General features: G+C 33.1%; 2 protein-coding genes across 13 annotated transcripts in view; one reads left to right on the plus strand and one right to left on the minus strand.

The window, feature by feature from the left end:
• The window catches only part of RUNX2 (RUNX family transcription factor 2), a 233008-nt gene extending 222063 nt beyond the window's left edge, over window positions 1-10945 (minus strand). For all 6 annotated transcript variants that reach the window (XM_060689384.2, XM_034426777.3, XM_034426775.3 and 3 more), the window contains exons 1-2: window positions 10408-10945; window positions 10074-10187 (exon numbers count right to left, since the gene is read on the minus strand). In XM_060689384.2, coding sequence (XP_060545367.1) covers window positions 10074-10131 — 58 coding nt within the window. In that variant the 5' untranslated portion in view covers window positions 10132-10187; window positions 10408-10945. The remainder of the gene's footprint in view (window positions 1-10073; window positions 10188-10407) is intronic.
• The window catches only part of SUPT3H (SPT3 homolog, SAGA and STAGA complex component), a 263150-nt gene that overhangs the window by 26994 nt on the left and 210602 nt on the right, over window positions 1-25554 (plus strand). For 2 of the 7 annotated variants that reach the window (XM_087882234.1, XM_087882237.1), the window contains exon 1: window positions 8751-8892. The exons of the other annotated variants lie outside the window; for them this stretch is intronic. In XM_087882234.1, the coding sequence (XP_087738360.1) occupies window positions 8870-8892 (23 nt within the window). In that variant the 5' untranslated portion in view covers window positions 8751-8869. Of the gene's footprint in view, window positions 1-8750; window positions 8893-25554 lie in introns of those variants that run through there. 7 annotated transcript variants of the gene reach the window in all.

Below are 25554 nucleotides of genomic sequence, written 5' to 3' on the forward strand. Positions count from 1 at the left end.
AAATGTTCTGGACCAAGGTATTTCAATTGGGCTAACTTGAAGAATGCATCCAAATCTGGGATGCATGATTCCAATGGAATTGGAATTTGGGAAATTTTATAAAACATTTAATGCATAAATACCATAAATCATTTTATGACAAAATACAAAATATTATAAAACATTTCCTATGGTCCGCTCCTAATGCCTGACTCTGCTTTACAATTCAGCATGAGTTGCTTTCAAGGCAGATAGATTTCTGAATATCTCCTTGAGTTTTTAAAAACTTTAAAAGTGTGCTAGAAAGTCTGCATCATTGAAGGCATTGAAGAATCTGGTAAGAAAATATCTCTGAAATAATAACCCAACGGGTAACGAGCTTCCTAGTGTTTCACAATTTTTTAAATTTTTATAATTCTACTCATAAATCTTATATTTCTGGATCAAGATCTTTGTTTCTTTGGGCATTATATTTTAGTGGTATGGGTAAACAGCTTTTGCATTTTATGGACAGACAGCCATTCAAATGAGTTTTTATTCTTGGCTTTCTATTTTCACCTTCTTTATTTGGAAACTTTTATTTAGACATCAGGTGTTTACTTCAATGTGAATGTGATTTGCAGTTTTTGAGAATATAATAAATATAATGCATGATCAAAGTTAAATTCAAAATATATTCATGATAAACAAATATATAATTTTCATGAGGAACACAACTTCGTATTTGTATAGAAATATACAGAAGTTTTGAAAGCTACATTTATATGTTTTTCATGAACTAGCATGTAACCTCCACCCCATCTCAGTTTTAAGTTTCATTTTAAAAACTGCTCTAAGACAAGTTCCTACAGATAGAAATTAGTGCAGACCTATGTGTCTTTAGATATTACTGAACTTGTATTCATTCAAATTGTGCTTCAAATATGGACTAGGTTTGTATGACTTGTTATGTATGCATCAGGTCATATACAGCCTATTAACATGTACTAGCTATTCAAAACCTTGACAATGTTTTCCTCTTTGTTCTGCTTTTTTGCCAAGAGCTGGAAATAGAGAAGTTCTGAAGCACAAGGCCAGAATTCCTTGGCTGATTAGCTGTTGAGCAACTTATGTCTATGTTTTGATAATAACTCCATGCATGCATAGTCTATTGGCCATGGTTCCTACTCTGCCAGTTACTTCAATAGTATTTGAGTAGGAATGGCATTTAGAGGATTGCTCTCCATGTCCCTCCAGTGCAATTAAATGGACTTTTAAAAATAATGAAAGCTTGTTAATCAACAGACCTAAAAATTGAACATGATTGCAAACATTGAAGGAGATAGTATTATACCTTGGATCTCTCTGTCTCTCTTTCTCCCCGTTTCTCCCTCCCTCCCTCCCTCTGTAAATATAGACTTCTTAGAGGTGTATCATATTATAAATACATTAGAAATGTTTTGCTCTGAGGATATGAAACATTCCTGTAAAGGTTAAATCAATAAAAAAAATGATTTGGCCACATTCCTAAGTATGGCTAGAACAGGTAGTCTGTTGTTTAATGTGCCCTTGAGTTTTTGGATCACATCATTATGGTGCAGCAGAAAGAACTTGCTCAAGGCATGCTAATGTATACAGACATTCTAGAAAGTATCATCAGCCACAGTTGATGCAAAAAGCTAAAACACATATTTAGATATATTTGCATTTGTGTGAAAATTGTATTGTGAGGGACTATATTTAGCAAGGGTGGGGTTGGGGTTGGGGAGAAAGCAAAGTAACAACTTTTAAAGTTTTTTATTGATCATAAGAGACTTGGAAGCATAGAAATTCTGTTGCAGCTACTTGCAGTAAACTATCAGTTTCAACTCATGTTTAATACAACTATCGCTCTATGACATTTATCTAAATTTTATTTGAAAATTTGCATGTTGACAGAATATTTATCTGTGATGTATTCACACATTATGTATTGTAATAAGCAGACATAATATTTATTTGCTTTCATGAAGCCAGTATGTTTGTAATATTATATATATATATATATAGTTGGTTGACCAACTCAAAACTGATTAGTCAAATCAAATCTTTATTATGCTCAAAGAGCAGCATAAGGAGGGTAGGGTACAGTCAATTAAAAAGTACAGAAAATACATCAGAGTTTTAAAAAATATAATTTTAAAAAGCTTTAAAAGATATAAAACAAAAATTATTTTTTAATACAAGGATTCATGTTCATTAGGATTACTTTTTGGCACAGGTCATTTTACACGCTGCTGGGCAGAAGCTAGCAACATTATATGTGGTATAGCAGGGTTGGTATATGAAAGCAGCAGGGAGATCTAGAATGGTCGTGTCTGTCCTGAGTATTTATGCAATAAGGGTGAGATGACGCTAGTGCAAATATCTCTGTAATGCAGGCACCAGAGAAGTACATGCTCTATTGTTTTTGTGTGTCCAGGGTTATAGGGGCATCGTTTCTTCGGGAAGGGAATTTTCCTGTATCAGCCTTCATGGTAGCTGAAGGGAAGGTATGACATCAAGCCAATGTAAAGGCTCTCCCGTGGCTAGATACTTTGAGTTTACAGTAGTTAAGTATTTCCTAGGGAAGGCACAGTACCTGTTGCATTTATTGGCAGTAAAAGTTGAGGAGGTAATTGACTAGTCCCTTTTTTGTCCTACCATTTTAAAGCTGCTTTCTTTCCGCCTTCCTTCCCACTAAAATAATTCTGTACTATTGTTTAGTCTCACACAATTTTAATGCATTTTAAACACGAATGTGGAAATGAATAATTTTTCTAGGCTATATTTATATTCATTTAAAAATATATAAGAAAGCAACAAACCCAGCAAAACCTGTTTGTAATGGATGAAAATAAAGAGTACTTTTAAAAAACAAGATTTTGAGAGATTCAAAGATAACATCTCCCCCCCCCTCCCATTCTATGGAATGTTCTTGGATTGTTCCATTTTTTTATCCAGTTAGGGATTTGCAGGCAGATTTACTGCAGAATAATTACTAAATGAATGCTACTATAGTGCTATGATAATATAATTTTATTCTGAAATAATGCCTCTATTAATACCATGGGATTATATACTCATTTTAGCTTTTACTAAAATGTTAATAGTTCAATATTAGAATTTATGGAAGTAAAATGTGTTTTCTATGAATGCTTTTTAATATATCTTGAAATGGAATAAATGCTTATATAAAAAGGTAATTCAGTGTTGTATGCATTATGTGTTAATAAATAAGCTACAATTTTATAAGATCATATATTTCAACAAGGTTTGCATAAAAATGTGACTTTCTAAAACAATTGATTATTTGAGCTTTTGTTTATTTTTGGTAGACTTAAAATTAAAACTGAAGTTATTTTAAAATTAAAACATTTTCTGGTAGTTTGATGTAATAGCAGTAAGTATATACTCTTCCTGAATTTGAGTTTCAAACATGCTTAGTTAATTATTGCAGTTATCCATTTAGTGACAGATTTGCATGAAGAAGTATTATTGTACACCGGCTAGATATACTTCTACAGCCTTCATGTGCAATGTAGATCAGAAGTGGAAAAATCTTGCTGAAGCTAAACATGTTTGAAGTTGGTCAGTTTTGGGAGTTCCCTTTGCTGGTTGCTTTTAAATTATGATAAGATCTCTGTAACCACATCGTCACATATCAAATATTAGTACAGATTATCCTGTTTTAATTATTAGATTCAAATTTTCATGGTCTGTTTTTAAGCAGTCTGACGTTTTATTATTTACTGCCTGAACTGATGGGTATCCTTTTTTTCTTCTTTTACCCTTGTACATTTTGTGAAACTATGTTATCTACTTATATGTACCATTTGATATATATATATTATTTGGTACATCAAAATAATATACTTGTTTGTATCATGATAATTTTACATGTCTCATTATCAAATACAGTGTTGAGATTTTTCCTATAAAAAATAAATACTCTCTCTGGCTTTTCTGTTGTTATTTTGCTACAGAGTACCAGATCGTAACAAGATAAGCAATACTTTGTAGAAATCTGAATAAAATTAGGAAAAATGTGTATTAAAATAAAAGTGAAATAAAACAAAAACAAATTTGTGAATTTCTGCCCAAGCAGTTTTTAACACAGCATTTTTAGTTCTAGTGTATTACAACACTGAAAGCTCTTTTTAATTCTCTATAGTTTCACTCCAATGAATGCATTGTTTCATTATTTCTTTAAAGGAAGAAATAATGATCTAACTACCTTTGCTAGAATCAATTGGATATTTTCTATAAGAATAATAAATGTATTACTTTTGCAAATATGCCTGACTTTCTCAAAATACTGGTTTTCCTCCAAAAAACATAATGTAGTTTCCTTTTTGTTACTCCTGGGAGATATTTCTGTGTTGGGACTATGTTACTGGATCAGAATGCAGTCTTTTTGTGTTAACACGCTTCATCTGATACAAGGAGAAAGTAGAGTGAATTCTTAGTTTAAGAAAAGAGCAAAATTGAATACAAATTTATTTCCCCCAACTCCCGATGTACAAGTCAAACTGAAAAACTGATTTTGTTATTTAGCTAATATTTTTATAGAACATTTAATTATTTTTTCATAAATGTTAAAACGATCATCTGTTATGTAGCTCCTCATTTCTTTCCCATCCCCTTGCAAACCTCCAAGGCAATTTGTATTGATTATAGATAATCCTATCGGTGAGCAGATTGATGTGTTTGAATAAGAAATATACGTATGAATAATCCCCATATTTTAAACAGATGTTAAATTAGTTTATGATTTCAGATATTTTGAATAATGCTCACCTTTAAAATATTTTTAGTGTGCATTAGAATCCCCCTCATTGCATTTAAGTAAAAAGTTGCAACTTTCAAAAATGTTATATTTGAAAAGTTTTTTTCTTGATATGTGTGAATATGCAATCTTTATTAATGTTCAGTTGAGCATATACTTTTTCTGTACATAGAATTTTATTGCAGAATTACTGTTTTTGTAGTTTTAAATATTTGTTAGCCCCTTAATATTTCAGGTTTGAAATATTGACTCTTAAATAAAGGTTGACATATAAAAGGAAATTTAATTAGTCTGAAGACAGAAGCATCTGATCACTGCTAAGAACAAGCCTGAGCAATTTCAGATAAAGAAATATCCTACAAATTGGATGGTTGGGCTGCAATATTGCACTCGTTGTTCCTCTAAAATAATATTAAAGTCAATTGATATTAAGCAGTGTAATGTGTTATTAAAATGTATTGATTGCATTTATAACAATGGCTTCTTGACTTAAACATAGCATTTTAAAGACTTGTGAATTATGTGGTTGTCTGCAGTCTATTGAGAACAGCTTTTGGTCACAATATAAAACATTGAACAAGATAGGCCTTATTTTTTTCCCCCAAATGAATATGGATATAGTTGGGAGTTCTATTATATAATGAAATGAAGAAATATATTTATTTCAAATTTCATTATATAATAGAACTCCCAATTATGTCCATATTAATTTGAAAAAAAAATAAGGCCTATCTTGTTCAATGTAATCTCCGAGTAAGTTTTCATAGGATGTGGCTTAAGGGGTACTTTTTAAAATCTTATTTGATTTTGATTTTAAAACCATAGGAAAAAAGACAGAAATACTATAATATTTGTAATTTTTAACATTATATTTCTTTAATAAACCAATTTAATTGATTAATAGGCATAACATTCTGATACCTTTTAATGTTCTAAATTTGCTGCCACAGAGAGCCCCCTAAATTCAAATTTATTATATTCTGGGGCCCTGTAAATGGACAGTTTGTTATAATGTTTATTAACAGTGCAGATTTAATAGTATCCCATCACTTGCAGAAGTTAAATTTGAGGATTGGCAGGGTACCTATAGCAGATTATAATTGCATGTGCCATATCTTCTTGTTTGCAATACTTGGAAATTATTAAATACCTGTAAGAGTGGGAGCTGGAGCTGTATTCTGATTTTACTTTATTTGTTCAGATTGGGTGGTTGGTTTTTTTTGGGGGGGGGTGTTGTTTGACAGAAAAATTACCATGTAGACACTAACACACAATGTATTCTTTCAGTGTTGGGCTGTCTTATTCGTATTGCAACAATGTACATTTGAAATGGAACCGAACTTTTTAGCTAGCAAACCTAAGAACGTTGCTAAGGACCACTGTGGTATTTACTTTTGTAAATTGTAATTTGTTTAGGATAATGCCTTTAAACAGAAAGTAAGTTGACTGAAGAAAACATATTTTAAGATTTCTAAATAAGATACTCTTTAAGATTTTATTAGACCACCTCTGAAGAAATCACAGCATGTTGTGAGGATTCTTAGCAGTGCTGCATATTAAAGCGGATGGTGGAGTATTTTAATATTTTTGTGGCCTGTTAATTCAGTGAATTAGACTTGATATTTCTTTAGTTTATAAAGGAATTCAAGGTGCTAGCCCTACTATGACTTCAGTTTTCAAGTATACACGAGTGCATCATTAATCATAGGAAATGCAAAAATAAATAATAGAGTTCCCTTGGATTTTTCATGTGAATACTTAAGTTTTCCTCTCTTTTTTTGTATATACAGCTGAGCTATTTTGATAACCCTTAACCTTTACTTCAACAAGGAGGTACAGTATAAAAATATTGCCTCAATTTTCATAGAGTAACTCTAAGGAAAACTTTAGTAGAATATTTGTTGGAAAAAACCAAAAGTTTCTATACAAACTAACTTAGCTCAGCCTTATTTCTATATTTTAGACCACCAATGTGTAAAATTAAAAGCACATGGATTTTGAATCACTAGAAAATGTTTTAATTGATTAACGCTGTATGAAGGTAAAGAAGTAAAGTAAGTTTTGATTTGTGAATGGTTCTATTCAATAAATTTTAATCCTCTATGCCTGATAAAATCTTAGCCTCTCCTATGAATTAGCTTTTTTTTCACTTACTTGTTTGTTTAAGTGTCTAATACTTTGGTGTTCTTTTAACTAACTGGAACATTTTTGTTTTTAGGGAATCTTATATCAGATTAGAGTATTTGAGCAACAAGGGGAGAATATCAGTAGTTACTGGTTCAATAAATAAGCCAATTCATTTATATATCTATATCGTGATTCTAACATTTTTAAATGTAAAATCATCAAATAAAATTATTGTAAGTAGAAACACTTTTTTTAACCCAATGTTTGTCTAAACAAAATAGTTTAGAACTGATATATTAGTCTTGAATAGTGTAAAATATTTGTTTCTAGTAAAATTGATTTATTAATTTTACAAATTCTGATAGGAATACTCTGCAATATATAACATAAATTGTAGTTAATATAACTCTTGTCTTTTCATATTTCAGGGATTAAAATTACATTGGGGGAACTATTAACTGACCCATTTTTATAAACAAGTGATTTAATTTTTTTGTGTTTAATCAGTAAGATATGCAATATACCACAGCATGCAGATTATTGGAAATACAACTTGCCTCTTCCTTTTTTGGCGGGAAACAGTCACTTAAAAAGAAGCAAGAGATGAATATTGAAGAAAAAAATTGGTATCTTAATCTCATGAATTATTTATATATAAACTGAAAGTTCAGGTGCAAATGGTGGGCATAACTCAGCTGGAAATTCTTACTTACAAGCCAGTGAATGGAATAGAAGCTATGCAAGAACACAGGTGTTCCATTCTTTTAAACAAGTTCATGTGGATTATATTGCAGACTTTTTACATATGTTATTAGAAACCTGGGGTGCATTTATTCATGCTACTTATCTATAATCAATTACTGTGGTTAATTTTAATTAAAACCATAGGTATTTCATGTTGGTCATTACATGGAAAATAGAAAATTACATTCAGAATTGCCCTGATTTACAAGGGCAAGACTACATACATTCCCATCACATGTACACTGATTAAGTTCAATGTTCTGTTCCAAACCCTAATATCATTTTATTTGCCAATGTGCCTAATAAGGAAAATATGACTGAATATAAAAGCTTTATATATTACTAAACTGAACGCAAAGGCATCAATTCAGAATCCATTGCTAAATGGACACGATACATTGCTGGTAATAAGAATCAGAGCACTTTATTTATACACATCAGTTTTTCAGTGTTTACTATAGCTAACTTAGCTTGCATATATTTATATATTTAGAGAAGTACTTTAAAGCGAAATAAGCTTGAATTTGTATGCCATGAACTAATGGTTAAATGAAGTGATCTTTTGTCTGAAAATTCATTTTAGATTAGCTTCATCCTCTTTATTTAAATAGGAAGTATTTGAAAGGTTGCTTTGCCCATATCTTTTGTCCAAAAAGAGAGGAACTAGCAATCAGCAATACACATTATATTAATTATAATCATCAATGTTTTCCCTGTGGATATTAAAAGCAAAAACAATTTCCTATGCATATAAACTATTTTTTTCTATTGCAAAGCCGGAATAATGTCTGGTTATTTGTAAACATTTTTGGGGCGGGGGGAAGGGGGAGAATCAGTTGGAAAATACCTGCTGCATTTTTGTCTTGCATACTAGTTGCCCATTACAGTATAATTCCATGTGATGATGATCTTGCAGAAACTAAGTTTTCAGGCATATGGCTCTCCAGCTCATCATTAAAGCTTGGCATATCAGAAATTAAATAGGTCCCTCTGTTCATGAGTACAAGGCTTGCTTCATGTCTAATTATGCTCAGAGATTGCAGTGGATTCAACAGGAGCCAGTTGAAACGTGTGAAGTAGGAGGGGTAAACTGAACTCCAACCATCAGCTAGATACAATACACGTTCAATGTAGGTGCACACTGTGACAGCATTCCAAGCATCAGGGTTTTTTTTTCCTTAGCAGGAAAAGGAAAATCACTCACTTTCAGCCCTAATGTAAGTTTCAGCCAAGATGGACAGCATTAAGAAAATATTGTAAGTGTTTTGATTTTGTTCTCTTTCTATAAGTTGATATTGTTTAGATATTTTTGCAGTATTTCAAAGAGAAAAGGAAAACAGTCTCTCCTGCTACTGCTCCAAGGACTATGAACAGATTTTGGCCTTAGGCAGCTTTTTCTACATCTTTTGAAACTAAGTCTCAGCTGTACAGCAAATACTGCAGAGATCAGTGAAGCTATTCAGACATATTATGCTTTCTTAAAATAGGCAATCTTTTATTTCATATGGTATTAATATATGTACTGACAAATTCAAAAATATCAGAAATGGGAAGGATCAAAGGGGTTTCAGAGATGCTATTTGGGACTTAAGAATTTTCCTTACGTAAAGGCAAACTTTGAAATAAGCGGAGTAAGATCTTAGTTAACTTTTTATCTCATATTTTTAAGTGGCAATTTTAATAGATATTTATACAGAGTTTCCTAAAATGCATTATTACAACTGTAGAATCTTACTGATCGGCATCTTTGCTCTACTTTACTACTCTATTGTTTTGTTGCCAGGGATTTTCTTAGCTTGTGGGCATATTTGTTTAGAACTGCATAACAGACTTCCTGTAACTTTTGGTGGATGCGAAACAGCACTTTATGCTGTAAACAGAAACAAATACATGAGATTCTCAATTATATCATACACTTTTGGCAGGTCAATTAGGTGCCACAGGATACTTGGTTGTAATCAAATTTTAATTGTGGATTCAGCTTGCCAATGTCTGACTGAAAAATTGTATAAGGACTGTTTTTGTCCTTAACAATTTCATCAGATATTGGGAAATATTGAGCCCTCTGCAGTGAGCCCTCTGCAGTGACTTTACTGCTTAGTCATGGTAAAACTTTTAAATGGTTGGCGTCTTATTCTCCATTCTTTCATGCATTATGCTTAGCATTGACAGCATTGTACCTTGAACACTGATCTGACAACCATACAGTGGTTTCAGTATCTGCTTATGATTATACAGGGAAGGTAAAATCTCCTGACCACTTAGGTGTTCATAGTAAAATGTGTCAAATTCAGTTAATATTCAAATTAAAAGAGCACTATCACTGTTTTTACTCAGACCAAGTTAATTTGGACTAGAAACTTTAAACACACACATATAGCAAACTATTTTTGAAAATCAGCAATATTTCATAATCTTTGGAAACTCAAAGACTTACCCCAGAAGAAGTTTTGCTGACAAGGTGTCACTGAGCTAAAAAGACTGTTCGATGCCATTGCTCTCCCCTCCTGCCGGTGTTTCTTCTGGTGCAAAGAATCTTTGAAGCCTTATACTGAAATCAGAAATCATAGCCAAGGTCCATTAAGTTTTGCAGTATGTCTGGTGTGTATAGAATCTAGATGTATTTCCATTCTGACTACAGTAAAAAAAAGCAAACATGCTGCATTACTGGTAACATGCAAAAAAAAGTAAGGAAACATCAGAAAAAGAAAATGAAGAACTATTTGACAGGTCTAGAACTACTGAACAGAATGTGGTTTGAGAGTACTTACTGACTCTGATGGTCTTCGTGGCTGTTGGTGACCTGTTGAGATTAACCATTTAAAAACCAAAGGCTTCTTGCTGTGTCCTCTTGGAGAAAGTTTGCACCGCACTTGTGGTTCTGTGGTTGTTTGTGAGGCGAATGAAGCATTTACACAATCCAAAAAAGCAAAAGCTTTTAAAACTCCTTTTTTTTGCAAGCCCTGTTACTGGAGAGACAGAATCATGTGGTTTGTGACATCATAGAAGCCAAGTAAAGTGGGACTGCCCAGCACTGTGGCTTTTCCCTTTCCTCCTCCTTTTAAAGTTTGACAAAAGGCCCGTGGTAAGGCCCTTTCTGGAATCCAGAAGGATCTAGCTTTTTAATTTTTGTGACTCATGAGGATTTGGAGAGCATACAAATTGCTGAAAGAGCTTCAACTCCTGTGCCGTTGAAGCATATGGACAGCAGAACTTCAATACTCTGTTTCCCTGCTTGCTTCTCTCTTCTTTCTCTCCCTCCACCCCCCACCCACCTCCTCTGCTTCCTTATTGTGTCTGTGGAGAAATAAACCAGAATTGGCACAAATGTCTGTGTGAAATTCTGAACAACAGTGATGATTTACAATAATTTACATATTTGGATTGTATCTCGATCTTGGGGTCTGCTTCATATTTGCTGGGTAGCTGGATTCCTTCTGTTTTTCTTTTTCTCCTTGTCTTCCTGAGCTTGTGAATCTGTAACTCATTGTGAGAAACTTTACCTTACCTCAAGTTCTCCTAGCAGACTGCCTACTGGGGCTGTGTTTTTGGGGCTGTAATTGGCTGTCACTGAAGTGTTAGTTTCGGGATTCCTGAAATCATGTCTGTCTATGTTACATTCTCCTAAAGCTAGCTGGCAGCTTTCTGTAATGAACATTAAATGCAATTATATGCAGCCTTTTCTGTTTCCTAGAAAACCTGTCATCTTTATAGTGTGACTTACTTGCATATTTTAGAAAGATGACACACTATGCTGTATTCTGATATCTTTCTGGTAGTTAATGTGAAACAATTATATATTTAATGTGTTCTATTAAAAACAAAATATTACTTACTGAATGTTGAGGGAGAGATTTCTGTATAAGCAGATTTCAAAGGCTTTATTTGCGTTGAAACATAAATCTGATTCATAGGCATTGCTTAGGCAGTTTGTCGTATAAATTTATATGGTCTTTTAAAGAGTGTTAAAATACAATTATCTATCAAAAGCTTTAGCTGTATTAATGCACATAGTTAAAATGAATCTGGTGTTCTGTCTGTAATTTAGGCCTCAGAATAAATTGCAACATGCTGTGTAGACTAAAGAATATTGTACACAGACATTGTGTGTTAGCATTATTTGCTTATTTGTGTTTTGGACAAAATTGAAAACATCTTTCAGAAACTGCCTAATCCCTGGCACTATTCCTATGTTTCTGTGGGTAATCTTGTTAATATGGTCATAGACCCATTGACTCTCAATACTAATATCTTTAGTAATTTAACTGAGGATAGTAGTTTAGCAACATATAAAAAAAAATTCTAGTATTTTCATTTTAAATTAGTGAGATGCACAGAACATTTACCTTTTGCCTTCTATTGAAATCCAAGTAGACAGTGAATAAAACTGCAGGAAAAGATTTTATGTATGCCTATAATGTATAAGGGTTGTGGGTACATAATAAATAAAGAGGAGAAAGGAAGTTTAAAAGAAAAATATAGAAAACAACTTTTGTCTGGATTTTTATATCTTTTATATCTATTTATGAATTCCATAACTTTAATATTCCTAAATTCTGTATATGTAAGATATACTTCTCCTCTTTTAAAACTTTCAGTGTGCTAAAGTGTTATGCTGCACATTTTAAAAATCTAATTGGTGGTAACAACTAAAGTAATCACAAGAAACAAAGATATAAAATTATGTCAATGAATTGTGTCATACGTGAGAGCATTTTGTAAATTTTAATATAATAGCAATTTTAGATTTTAGATTTTAATTTATTACAGTGTGTTCCTATGCATGAATGAATATTTGAAATAAGACCTAATAGACATACATAGGATTCTGAGTCTACACAGAAGTACCCCCCTCAGTCCAATATGACTCTCCCAGGTAAGCCTATAGGATTACTATGTTAATGATGTAATTTAATTCATAAGTATCAGTTTACACATGCATATAATTTTCTTCGCTGAAATAATTGATAAATGAAAAAATACCTTTAAAAATATCTTTAAAATCATAAATTGGGGACAAAACTCTAGAAATTGTACTTTTTGGCTAAACATGTCTTAGATTATCTTTGATATCTTGATATTACTGGAATCTGAGTTCTTGTAGTATTCTCACAATATTTTCCTTAACTTTATTTGAAATATTTTGGGTATAATTTATTGTATTTCCATTAATGCATGAGTTCAAATTTTAGGTTCCTGCAGAATCTTGTAGGGAGCAATGAATCTGATTGTAAGAAACATCTTTTAACATCTTTTGCTGTTTTGTTTTGCATTTATTTGTTGTATTGGATTTCTTTAGAATTCTCAACATACCAGTAACAATCATAGGAAAACACACGTTTAAAAAGAAAATAAAACTTGTGATCTGTATCTTCTAAAATTGTACCTAGAAAACTGGAGGAGAGATACATAATGATCTCTTTTGTTTGAAAAAGATCTATACCAAGGTGGATTTCCAAAGAAATTGTGGTGATCAACCATGATTTTCCATAATTTGTGAGGAAAATGATGAAGAAAACTTTAACAGCCATCTCTTTAGTAGGTTACAGCGCGGCTATTTAGAATCTGGTGTTGCAATTCATTGGGAAGCAGGTTTTCTTGCTTATATCTTTTTCTTCATCTAAAAATAAATATTCAGTTTTCTGGGTTGATTTGGCCAAAAGATGTCTTTGGCAATGAATAGGGAAAGAATTTGGTCCAACTTGTAGTAATAGACGTTTGTCATCTGATATTAAAAAAGCACAAGCATAATCAGAATAATCAGATTTATTTTGCTATAGAATCACAAATAAGGTGATGTTTATATTTATATAAACTATTGAATCACAAAATGTCCAAAATCTATTTGGGAAACCTATAGTCTTTACTTGTATGAAATAGTTAAAAGTGAACATAGACAAGTATTTAGGAAGAGTCTACAGTATAAAGCATATATTTTAGAAGGTTTATTTATACTGTAGACATTTATTTTTATAACAGGTTTAAACAGAATTTCTTGCAATGGTAGCATATAGATGATGTTCACCACAATAAATAACATAATGACACGATTATTAGATGGGTTTTCACAACTTCCAGACATTGCTGTTTTACATTTGCATCTATCAAATATAAAGTCAGTTATTGCATTATTTGAAAGGTGTAATATTGTAAAGCATAACTTTGTTCCGTAACCTGCCTAAAGTCACTCTGCTTTCTATTCTAGCATTCTTCGAACTTCATATCTTATAATTGTCTTCCCTTAATTTATTTAGCAAACTACACTCAAACATAACATGTATAATTATAGTATTTCAGTATTTTGCATCAACATGTTTTTGTCAGAACTTGAAGTTACAATTTTAAAATAGCTTCAATATAATCAGCAGTGCTAGGCTCCCATTAAAAAGCAAACACTTTCCTTTGCCAGTTTTTCATATATGTAGCTGCCTAAAGAAATGATTTAAGAACTCCACAATCCATTTTACTACATAGTAGACAAATTTGAAGATATTCCATGCATACCAATAAATATTGTTGGAAAACTTTTCTGGGAGTGTTTTATTTTGTTATGCTTTATTCTTCAGTATGGAATAATAACATTCTTAGTTTAAGAAGAGTTAGTATAAAAATTCATAGAATGTATGCCTAGTGCTAGTAAATATATTAATAACCTTTTCCCATTTTGCCTTCATTTAATGATACTTGTAAACTTGCAAGAAATGAAGAGAGGCTTCCCTAGAAGTTCCCTTTTTAATTTTTTTTTGCTGCAACAGTGTGAGTTAGATTAGTCTGAGAGATAATGAATGGCTCAGAATCACTTGGCAAGTATCATAGCTAAGTGGGGATTTGACCCTGTGTTTCTTTGGTCTATGCACAATATCACAGTGGCTTTCTTGCTACATTACATTAGCCACTTGGAATTAAAGATTAGTCACGTCTAAAACATGTTCCCTATAATAGATTAAGCGCTTATTTAAACAATAACTCTTTTGTTTTCTGAAATTGTTTTCCTTTGCCTCCTATTAGAAGGTAATATGTCTTCTTTTTGCAGATACAAAAATTGTTTTCAGTAGGACAAAAGAGAATGCTTAATCTGTTCTTCTGTTTTCAGAGTATAATTTAAGATGGGAGTTGTAGTTGACTAAAGTAATGCAGATTTTTCTCCTTTTTGAGATCTATCTTCTGAGGTGGAAATCTCAAAGAATATAGCTGAAAACAAAAGGAAAACATCATTATTAAATTTTGAACCAGCAGTGGAAAAAGTAATCACAAAACCCCCTTTTCAAGCTTATCTTTGCTTGTTAAGAAAATGCATGATGCGAAATAGGTTGATTGTCTCCTTGAACTGTCTCAAATCTTCATACTCTGGACAGAATGAAATTATAAATGTAGTGTGGAGGCAGTGGCTACATTTTGCTTAAATGTTGAATGAATATTGATATGGAAGGAAAACTAGCGTACTCTTCCTCTATTTAGGATATAGTATTATTTCTTTTCTAATTTGATAAAAACAAAACTAGTCTTAACAATTCTGGAGGATGCCTAGTTGGGGTCCACTAAAATTGTGAAGTGTAGTTTTGTTTCTATCAGATTGGGATAAAAGTTGGGAAAAGCTAGGGCTGAGACTGGGAGAGAATACACCATGTCCTAGATCAGGTTTAGAAAAACTGTCCATGGAGGTTTTGCTGAGCTATAGTATCCAGAAATCCTAAACAATGGCAGTGTTGTTTTGAGCTGCTAGGAGCTGTAGTATAAAACATATAGGCTTCCCCAGAGTAATCCTTGATCATCTGTCACAACCTGTTTAAAAAGAAAAACAGGAATTTTTGAGAAAGCCTTAAGAGTAACTAAGCTTTATTAAGTTTGATTAGGAATTTTAAAATTGTTCCTCAACAGCTTTTGAGTGAGTAAAAATAGGGGGGGAAATCCCCAGCTTGTCTTCTGCTTTCTTTGACAGAGGTAGGATGTTCTCCTTCATGAGAAATTCTAAGGGAACAATCATTTTTATGAATTTTCTGGCTATCATAAGAATAATCAATGTGGTGTTCGGAAAAGAGAATCTTAGTAATGCAATGATTGTACATATACCTCAACTGCAGTAGATAATTGGGTTTTTTAATCAATTGAGCTTTAATAGCAATATTTAACACGACTGGGAAGAATTTTCTCTTTTAAAGAAGATGTGGTACTGCACACAGAATTGTGCCAAGCCATTTTCTCATCAGTCTTAGGGAGCACCAATGACACAAAAAGTGTATTAATATCTTTGCCTCATATAATCACTATAGGAATTAATAAGTTTTAAAATGTAGAAGTTATGTGCTATATTAGAGAAAATAGTGGTAAAATGATTTTTCCTATCTGTTGCTCTTAATAAATATTTTATTCTATATCACTGCATTTTAGAATTTGTGCAGTATGTTAGCATAGTTTGTATTTAAATATAACAAACCATTACCTTCAGAAACTTAAACCATTATTGCTTTTTGCTCCTTCAGTCTCAGTTTTCATTGAAGAAAAAAAAAATCTGTTTTGCACAAAATATGGGAAACTTGTCTCACATAACAGTTGAGGATGTGGCTAGGTTAAAACAGGAAACTGCTACCCACAATGCAATGTTACTTACACTACCACTTAATAAAATTTATTTCAAACATGCTACTGACAAAACCAAAGAAAAATAATACCCAAACTATGCTAGTTAGTACTCTAAAAATATATATTCCAAGAAAATGCAAGCAATCTCTTGAGAGCCTTTTTGCTTAGTGAAATGATTACTGCCTATAATTAAAGTATAGGAATTTTCATAGCTGGAGAACTGAATTGTTCTTTTGATAACAGCCGCGCATACATAAAAAATAAGTTTTAATATTAATTCATCATCCACATACGTACCATCTAAGTGCAGAAAGGCAAAGGCTGGTATGAGAAATGGTTATTCAGTTTAAGTTTTTCGATTATTTAGATTATGTTTTTTGAGATTATTTACTTTGAATTTATTTTATTTTGCTATAAGGAAAAACAATTCACCCACAACCAAACTATTGTCATCAGTTTGAAATAATCTTTATTTAGGGTAGGAACAAAGAAATCCCTTCAAAATGAATCAGATGTGTCTTTAACTTTGTATTACTGGACTATCAAATTATTTTAATAATTGATACAGAAAGTGTCTTCATGTCTCATGCTATTTGTTTGGTATAAGTTAATAAATTAGCAAATATCCAACTAGAGGGTAATTATTGTAACAGACTAGAGTTTTTTTCCTCTTTTCCTTCTGCGCAATCATGTTCTGCACGGGTGCTAGTATACACACATTAAGTGTGATTCTCTTATGAAAAGATTTCCTCTATACTTAAAGAAACCTTATCAGGAACAGCTGCTCAGCGCTGTGGATCCTATCCATGGACTCATGGTGGTCTGCTGAACAGCGTTCTTCAACTTTGACAGGTGAGACAGAGACTCTCCAGTGCCACTGCTTTTGGATGACTCTAGCTGTGGTTGGAGAAACTGCATCTTGCCAGAATATATGGGTAAGACCACACACAGCCTTTAAAATAGCCATTGTAAGCTTATTTTTAGGCAATATTCATGACAGTTTTAAAGTTGAATGCCAGTTTCACTGCTGCTTATAGAATTTTCATTTATTTTACTAATTGCAATTGCAGATTTCAATCTGCAATTGTAAAATTACCTCACAGTATTTGCACTAGGGAAAAATATAAACTAATTTTTTAAAGCTTCAATAGAATTCAGGTTGAAATATTATAGCTGAGTATTTGTGTTATTCATAATTTTTGGTGAAGGATTTTATAGTCAATTCTTGCCTTGCAAAGTGTAATCAAGCAATGCACATTTGTCCTGACTTTACATTTATACTTGTTCCAGATGCTTTCAGTGCACTAGGAAGTAGGTAGATTAAGGAGTGAAATCTATTAAGTTCAGATATGAAAAGGAACTGGTTTCTCATTTTAACAACTAGGTATTGTTTCTATGTCTTTGTTACAGAGAATGATTTTTAAGCCTCAATCTGATTAGGTACAGACTATATATGTTCTTCTTATAGGTGATACTGCTTTGTGTATCTAAGAGAGCTGTGAGTCCTTCAGATTTGAAAGAAAAATAAAAGAGTTCATGTAGCACTTGTTGGCAGTTCTTTAAAACAGGATTGCATGACTTCCCTCCACAGCTGCATTACAGTTTTGTCAAAAGATTCTTGGGGTTAAGAATTGTTGATAGGTCTTCTGTCCAAAGCATTTTGTACTTTCAGATCCAATGTACTGCACAACTCTTTTATTTAATTTCTACCCTGAAGAATTTTTTATATAATTTGGGATGCTGTTCAGTATTTTGGCAATCATGAACATCCAATTGGAGATATCTATTCTTTTCAGGTTTTGAAATAATGACTCTCTGTCCCCAGAAAGATAATATCTTAAGCTGAAATGGTTGAAAATACGTGTTGTTCAGTGAAAAATGTTTGTTTTGAAAAAGTCTGAAGTCAGACAAATGCCAGAGATGATGCATGAAAAATGGAATATTTTGAAATACTTAATTGCTAATGAGACTTATTTTCAAATATATGTATGTAGGATTGCAGTTATTGTTATCAGTCCAAAGCTCTTACTCAGGGTGATCTGACTGAGGAATCTCAAGATTCAAATAGAGTGGCTCATAGACTAAAAATAATCTTACAATGATTGTGCTAAAGGTTTTACATGCTGAATTTATCTGGAGATATAAATGCATTAGATCAGTGGTCCCCAACCTTTTTATCGCCGCGGCCCGCTGAGCGCGCGCAGGGGTGGGGACATGGCCCAGGAGCTTTTGCGCACGGCCCATTGTGCACGGCCCAGGAGCTTTTGCGCTGCAGCGTTCATGTCCCCCGGCCGCTGCGCGGCCCGGTGCCAGGTACTCCACGGCCCGGCACCGGTCCGCGGACCGGGGGTTGGGGACCACTGCATTAGATCAAAAGTTCCTTCCAGACTGTCCCAGGTCCAGATTCTCTTTGGAACTTCCTTGTTAGGGAAGGAAGTCAGGGATGTTCTTTTGCCTGGGATGTTGTCTCATTGTAGTCATATGATGATCAATCTCTTACCAGTTTATGCACTATTAAAAAGACGAAGAAAGCACAAAATGATTATTATGGTTTCTTGGCACTCTCTGAGCTTATAAAGGAGAATATCTGTAGCCCAGGGTTGAAGTGAGGGGTGCTTGGTGCTCTCTGAGCTTGGTTGTTTTCTTGTGGATGTTTCATTACTAAAACTAGGTAACATCATCAGTGCTAATGAAATGACTTGGGTAATGAAACATCTCCAAGAAAACAACTAAGGTCAGAGAGCATCAAGGACCCCTCATTTCAACCTGAGCTACAAATATTCTCCTTTATTGAAATAACTATTAATTTGCAGGCTTTGTGTATTAAATTCAGTAACTGTTTCCAAAAATTTATAGATGGGACTGTAATTTGGCAATACTTTTATTTCTTCTATGTTAGGGCTGTCAAACTCGCAACCCAGAGGCAGGATGCGTCATGTGCTGGCCACACCCATGCCCAGTTTAGCGAAGGGGGAGAAAGTCATGATACATCATGTGATGACGCCGTGACAACGCAAGTTTGACACACCTGCTCTATGTCAAACTTTTAATTGATCGCTTCATTAGACTTGCATTTAAAACATTTGTGTTTTTTATTTTGTGCATAAGACATCAGAGAAAAAGAACCACTTTTTAACTATGTTTATTATTAATGTTGATGTTCAGTGATATATACTGAAAGATCTGTAATGTAGCATTGCATTTTTCTTGTGTTAGAATTCCATCATACAGAGTGAGGAAGCAACAGAAGATAAACTGATGCAATTGTAACATCATAATAAACTATACCATTTTGGACAAATGGTTGAGCAACCTCTTCTTAAAAGCCTGCAGCCTCTGTGGTGGCAAGCTGTTCCACTGGTTAATTGTTCCTACTGTCAGGAAATTCCTCCTTAGTTCCAGGTTGCTTTTCTCCTTGATTAGTTTCCATCCATTACTTTTTGTCCTGCCTTCAGGTGCTTTGGAGAATAACTTGACTCCCTCTTCTTTGTGGCAGCCCCTCAAATATTGGAAGACTGCCATCATGTCACTTCTAGTCCTTCTTTTCATGAAATTGGAAAGAAGGACTAGGGGTGACAACATTTTTTTTTCTGAGTGGCTTCCTATACAATATGTCCTATTGGTCTTATTGGTAGTGGTAGTGGTAGTGCTAAAAAGAGTGACAAAGCATCTCCCATTTCTCCAAGTATTCCACCCATTTGGAAATAATAGGACATTATGGAGTCCCTGCAAGCTTGCAAAGACAGTAACAAGCTCCCAAAAGTCATAATCTTTTTTTTTTTTTTGGTTTGGAAGTTGCCCCAAAAGATCCACCCAAAGAATTTGCTGTAGTATACCCATTTACAGCTGAATTGCCATTTTGTTTATTTATTCATTATTTTGCAGAGATGTGGTTTCAAAGAAAGTTAAGAGTAACAATGATGAGCCTTCCCTCCCTCCCTCCTTCATATGCTGTAAAAATACAAAACGTGTGTATAGAAATTTTAAAGATGTCAACTGAATTATTTTACAATTTACTTAATTTTTTGTACAACAAATTAGTTTGTACAATACAGCTAATCCTCAATGTACGACCACAATTGAGCCCAAAATTTATGTTGCTAAATGAGAAATTTGTTAAGTGAGTTTTGTCTCATTTTACGACTTTTCTTGCCACATTTGTTAAATAACTCACTGGAGTTAAATTAGTAACACGGTTGTTAAGTGAATCTGGTTTCCCCATTGACTTTGCTTGTCAGAAGATTGCAAAAGGGGACCACATGACCCCAAGTTACTGCAACCATTATAAATGTGAGTCAGTTGTCAAGCATCTGAATGTAGATCATGTGACCATGGGGATGCTATAATGCTCATAAGTGTGAAAAATTATCATAAGTCACTTTTTTCAGTGCCATTGTAACTTTGAACGGTCTCTAAGTGAACTGTTGAAGTCAAGAACTACCTGTAATGATTTTACAATTTACAAGTCAAAATAAAAAAGCTAAGAACTTAATGTGTTTTATATCACAATAATTATGTGAACCTTTTTCTTATCAAGATTATTGTGTGTGTGTGTGTATAAAATGCACACCCATATATTGAGAAAGGTTCAGAATAACTGAGTTAGAAGGGACCTTGGAGGTTTTCTAGTTCAATCCCCTGCTCAAGCACGTATGTGTGTGTTTCTGTGTATGTATATAAAATACACAAAATTACACTGTAATTAAAATAATAATGTGTATCCATGTGACTATATATATAAAGTGTTTTTCTATCAAGACACTTGGTCTACCCCAGCATCTATACTAGTCTTCCTTTATTTCTTTATCAGTGAAATAAAATTTGGTATAAAAATGGTTTGTTGTGAATGCGACTGCTTGAGGGCTCCTGGATTGGAGTTGAAAGGCGAAAGGGATGCAGTTTGCTCCCTCCCACATGCTGGGGTAGACCAGGTGTCTTGATAGAAAAACTCTCTCTCCCCTGGCTCAAGCTGATGAAGGGAGGAGAACTTGTGGCTCAGAGGTTAATACAATTGCCTAACATACAAGTAAGGGTATGGCTAGCTGATGAGAACTAAATAGCTTGAAATAGATCTATACTAGTCTCCCTTTATTTCTTTATCAGCGAAATACAAATTTTATATATATATATATATATTTTCACATAGACACACATTGAGTATTATTTTAATTGCGAAAGTAAACACACTTGCAATTTTTAACCAAATTTTCAGGTTCAAAGATGAAAAGAAAGGGAGCCCAACCTGAAGACTTTAAAAGAACCATCACCCCAATAATTCTTTTTTTTTTAAATACCTGGGAACAAATTGTTAAGCTGCTATAACATGACAAGATGTTTCCACAGTTCCCACAGGCCTGAACTAACTCTTCTACCATAATCTGAATCAAATTTAAGAGTCTGAGGAGCAATTTTGAAATAAAGCAAATTCAGTAGTTGAGTCTAAATCATATTCTTTTTCTACTAGATTAAGAACAAAAATTATATTTTTTAATATTTCTCAGTTTTGACACTGAATAGGATATACTTATATCTGGCAGCCTCAATTTTCTTTTGTTTTTTTTACAATTATCTTTCCATGTTATAGTATTTTGTGACATTTGTTGTTTCTTTGCTGATTTACGTGATGTTTTACTTATTAAACTGGCTAAATATCACTTTGTTACTTTGTGGTACTCAATTTTGTTTTGGGTGGATTTGCTGTAGCTGCGCGGCAGTATTGTTTATAGCTCAGTTTCAAGAAAAATGATACCAGACGTTTGAAAAATGAAACACTTGTAAAAATTTGTGGCATCTCTACAAGTTAAACATATATTGATGAAAGAGCTGTGGAGAATACCTAATTTGGAACTACTTCAGACAAATTACAAAGAATCACTGAGGGTTTGGGCTTGTGGGCAGGGAGAGAAAAGGCTGGTAGTTTACTGTTCAGTTACATTGCCCCATCCTCATTTCAGACTTCAGAATTTAGGCATTGACTTCTGTTTACAAGTTATGTTTTCTTAGCATTTGTGGAAAATGATATTCTGTATGGTTGTATATATAAATGCATTGGTTTATTTTCTTAATTCCGCTAAGGTTATTTTTTATACCTGAAATATTGGTATTAATTTTGTTTCATAAACAGGGCTAAGTATACTTGTGGGTTGTAATTTCATTACTTTGTTGCATTGCATAGAGTTGTATGAATGTGAATTGTGTCTGGGGAATGCATACAGAATAAAAGGAATTGGTACTTATCTGAGAAATAAGAAAAACTTCCGATTGTTCTTCTACGAAAATAATTTAGGTTAACTTTCTTTGTGTTGGGTTAATATTATCGGCATATGTCTATGAAATAACTAGAACTTTTAAAACACAAGTGGTTTTCTTCCTGCTTATATTCATGTACTGTATCTGCACATCTGTAAATTCTCCCCCAGTCTCTTTGAAATGATTGGCATCACATGGAGTTATGTCCACCACAATTGGTTTGAGTCCATATTGACAACCACTAAATTTCACATTGCGCTAAACATTTTGCCTATGATGCAGAGCATTTTGAAATTTACCATAGCACGAGAGAATGATATAAACTTATCTAAATAATAAATGTTTTTTAATTTGTCCTGCATGTTCTCCGAATTAGAAAAGAAAATTTTTCCCTCAAGTTCCACAAGCTTATGAAAAAGTACTCCTATTCCTCCTATTTCCTTGTTGCTCCAAGTCCTGTGGTAGTACTTTTCTTCTTTGTTATCCTATTAATAATATATTCTGTTAAAAGCCTAATTCTAATTTGAATTTACCAGGAGCCTTCTGTTCCAAGCCTTTGCATAGCATATAATATACTGATATGTTACATGATATGATACGTCACTTTATTCTAATACATTTCCATTTTATAAAGATAGTCACAAATCTACTTCTGCGTTCTATGTTTTTCCAGGCTATTGCCCTACACAAGGCACATCTTTGAAAACTGCTTAGAAATCTTCTGCAAACAATGCATTTCAACTGAGATCAACAGCTGTGACTCTGCAAGCTACTGTTAGTGGTTTCTGGAAGCTAATTTGTTAGCTAACTTACACACTGAGCTCATTTGCCAAAATACATTGTTGTCATCTGCCCCAAAGGTCATTGTCTTCCACCAGAGATACTATCAGAAATTATAAAACCAAGCACACTGAAGGGAACCTCTTCCCTCCATCACATTATTATGGTGTTGGTCATTTTCAGTAGACATTCAAAAACAGACTTTAGCTATGCAAATTCAAAAATATATCTTTTATTACAATATAAATTATTGTACATAGGCTAGAATTAACACATAGCTGTATGATAGATAGATAGATAGATGGATAGATACCCTGTTTTCCCCAAAATAAGACATCCCCTGATAATAAGCCCAATTGGGCTTTTAAGCACATGGCAATAAGACCAAGCGCTTATTTCAGGGTTTAAAAAAATATAAGACAGGGTCTTATTTTCTGGGAAACACGGTAGACAGACAGACAGACAGACATATTCATGTGTAAGCAAAAGGGTACATATAAAACACTGAACTGTTGTTTCTAAAACATTGGCTTTTTGTCTCTAGCATAATATTACATATTAATCTTATAGCCAGCTTTCTTTAGCTGGGTTTTTTTGGTGGTCTTAATGTTTACTTGATGGACAAGAAAACTACATGAATGTATCGAACAAGTTGCTGGGAGCCAAGCTTCACTCGAAACAAACTTTGCCCTGACCATTATGACACCCATTCATCTGATGTTTTTCTCCTTTTTATCCATTATTTGTCAAAGAGAATGTACAGACAAATCACTCTTTCTTTCCTGGACTTGTGCTAATTATGAGGACAAAATCTCATCTGTAACAATGCCATCACTTGGTAGATGTTAACTTTATACATTCTTTGGTTTTTTTGTTACATATGATAGTGTACAGTATGACTGCTTTTTTCAGAGGTTTTAAAACTTGTTAGTATTCTCTTAAATGATTGTTTTTTAAAAATAATTATTAAAAAGCAAGCTTCCTCATATTAGTTAATGGAAGATGACTTCATGCATAAGGGATTCAATGGACAAAGTAGAATATTGAGCCCTATATAATATTATTAAGTGATCCTTGATAGCAGAATAGGTCATGCAATTATGTCTCATATAAGCCTGGAGAACATGGATGGTGGCTTACAGTCTTTTCAGCTCTATTTGCTGATGGGACATGAAAGTCTTAACTTGGCCCAAAGTATTCTAATGAAGTGTACAACATGTTGAAAAACCAACACCAAAGCTGAGCTCCTTACTCCTTGCATGGCAAAGCTAAACAAAATAGATTTAGTTCCTATAGCTTTGTTCTCCTGGTGGAAATTGTCTTGACTTGCTGAAATTTGTTTGCTAAGCACTTGTGGATAAAATGTCTTCTTTTCATCTTAAATTCCAAATCCTATCTGTAAGTCTATTCTTGTTATTGAAGTAGCATTTTTCTCTATATGTACATAAATCTATTTAAGTCTGCCATTTGGCTGATATATAATGATCATGTGAGATAAGAAAATGGTCAGTGAGAAAACTGTTAAAGAATGGAAAGTTGACATCTTTTGGAGGTATGTGCATGAAAAACAGAATATATAATTGTGTCTTGAAGAATGAATTGAAGCGCTTCCCCTATTAGCAACTTCTGGCAATCCCTCAGGTTTCACTGCTGAAATTAAATAGCAAATTGATGGGTTAATTTTATTGATTTTTAATTATGAAGTTTTCAAACTTATTTGAAAAAAAATAAGCTCTCAAATGCATATTTCAGTTTCTTCTTTTAATTAAAAGATATCCAGTCCACACCTACAGAATTAATGAATGAATGAAGAGAGAAAAAAAGAAATAAAGATTTTATCTTTACTGCATATCTCAAGACCTTCAAAGCCTGAAAAAAGTACTTTAAGGAAGAGTAGCCCACTCTTATAAAATATTGCTTTATTCCTTACTCCCATTTTTCCCTCTTTCTACTGGGAAATGGTAGTCCCATGATCCTTATTTTGGTAGATTATTGTTTTGGCTATAAGGGAAGAGATTTATGTTCTGCCAAACTGATTTTCTTGTCTCATAGCACATTTCATTTTTTTTAGTAAATTATAGATAAATTATATTTAAATGTAAGACTTTCCAGGTTGAACTAAATAAATAATAATTATGGCTTAATAGTCTTATGTACTGTATTTTGAAAAAAATGTGAAATTCATCTATTTGTTCAATATATAATAAAAGTTATGGATGAAATTATATTCCATTGAGTCTAAGAGTTTAGGACAAGGGTGTCAAACTCGCGTCACGTCATCATGTGACATATCGGGGCTTTTTCCCCCT

This window comes from Pantherophis guttatus, chromosome 1, assembly GCF_059756535.1.
Source record: "Pantherophis guttatus breed Tessera chromosome 1, ASM5975653v1, whole genome shotgun sequence".
Taxonomy (NCBI): domain Eukaryota; kingdom Metazoa; phylum Chordata; class Lepidosauria; order Squamata; family Colubridae; genus Pantherophis; species Pantherophis guttatus.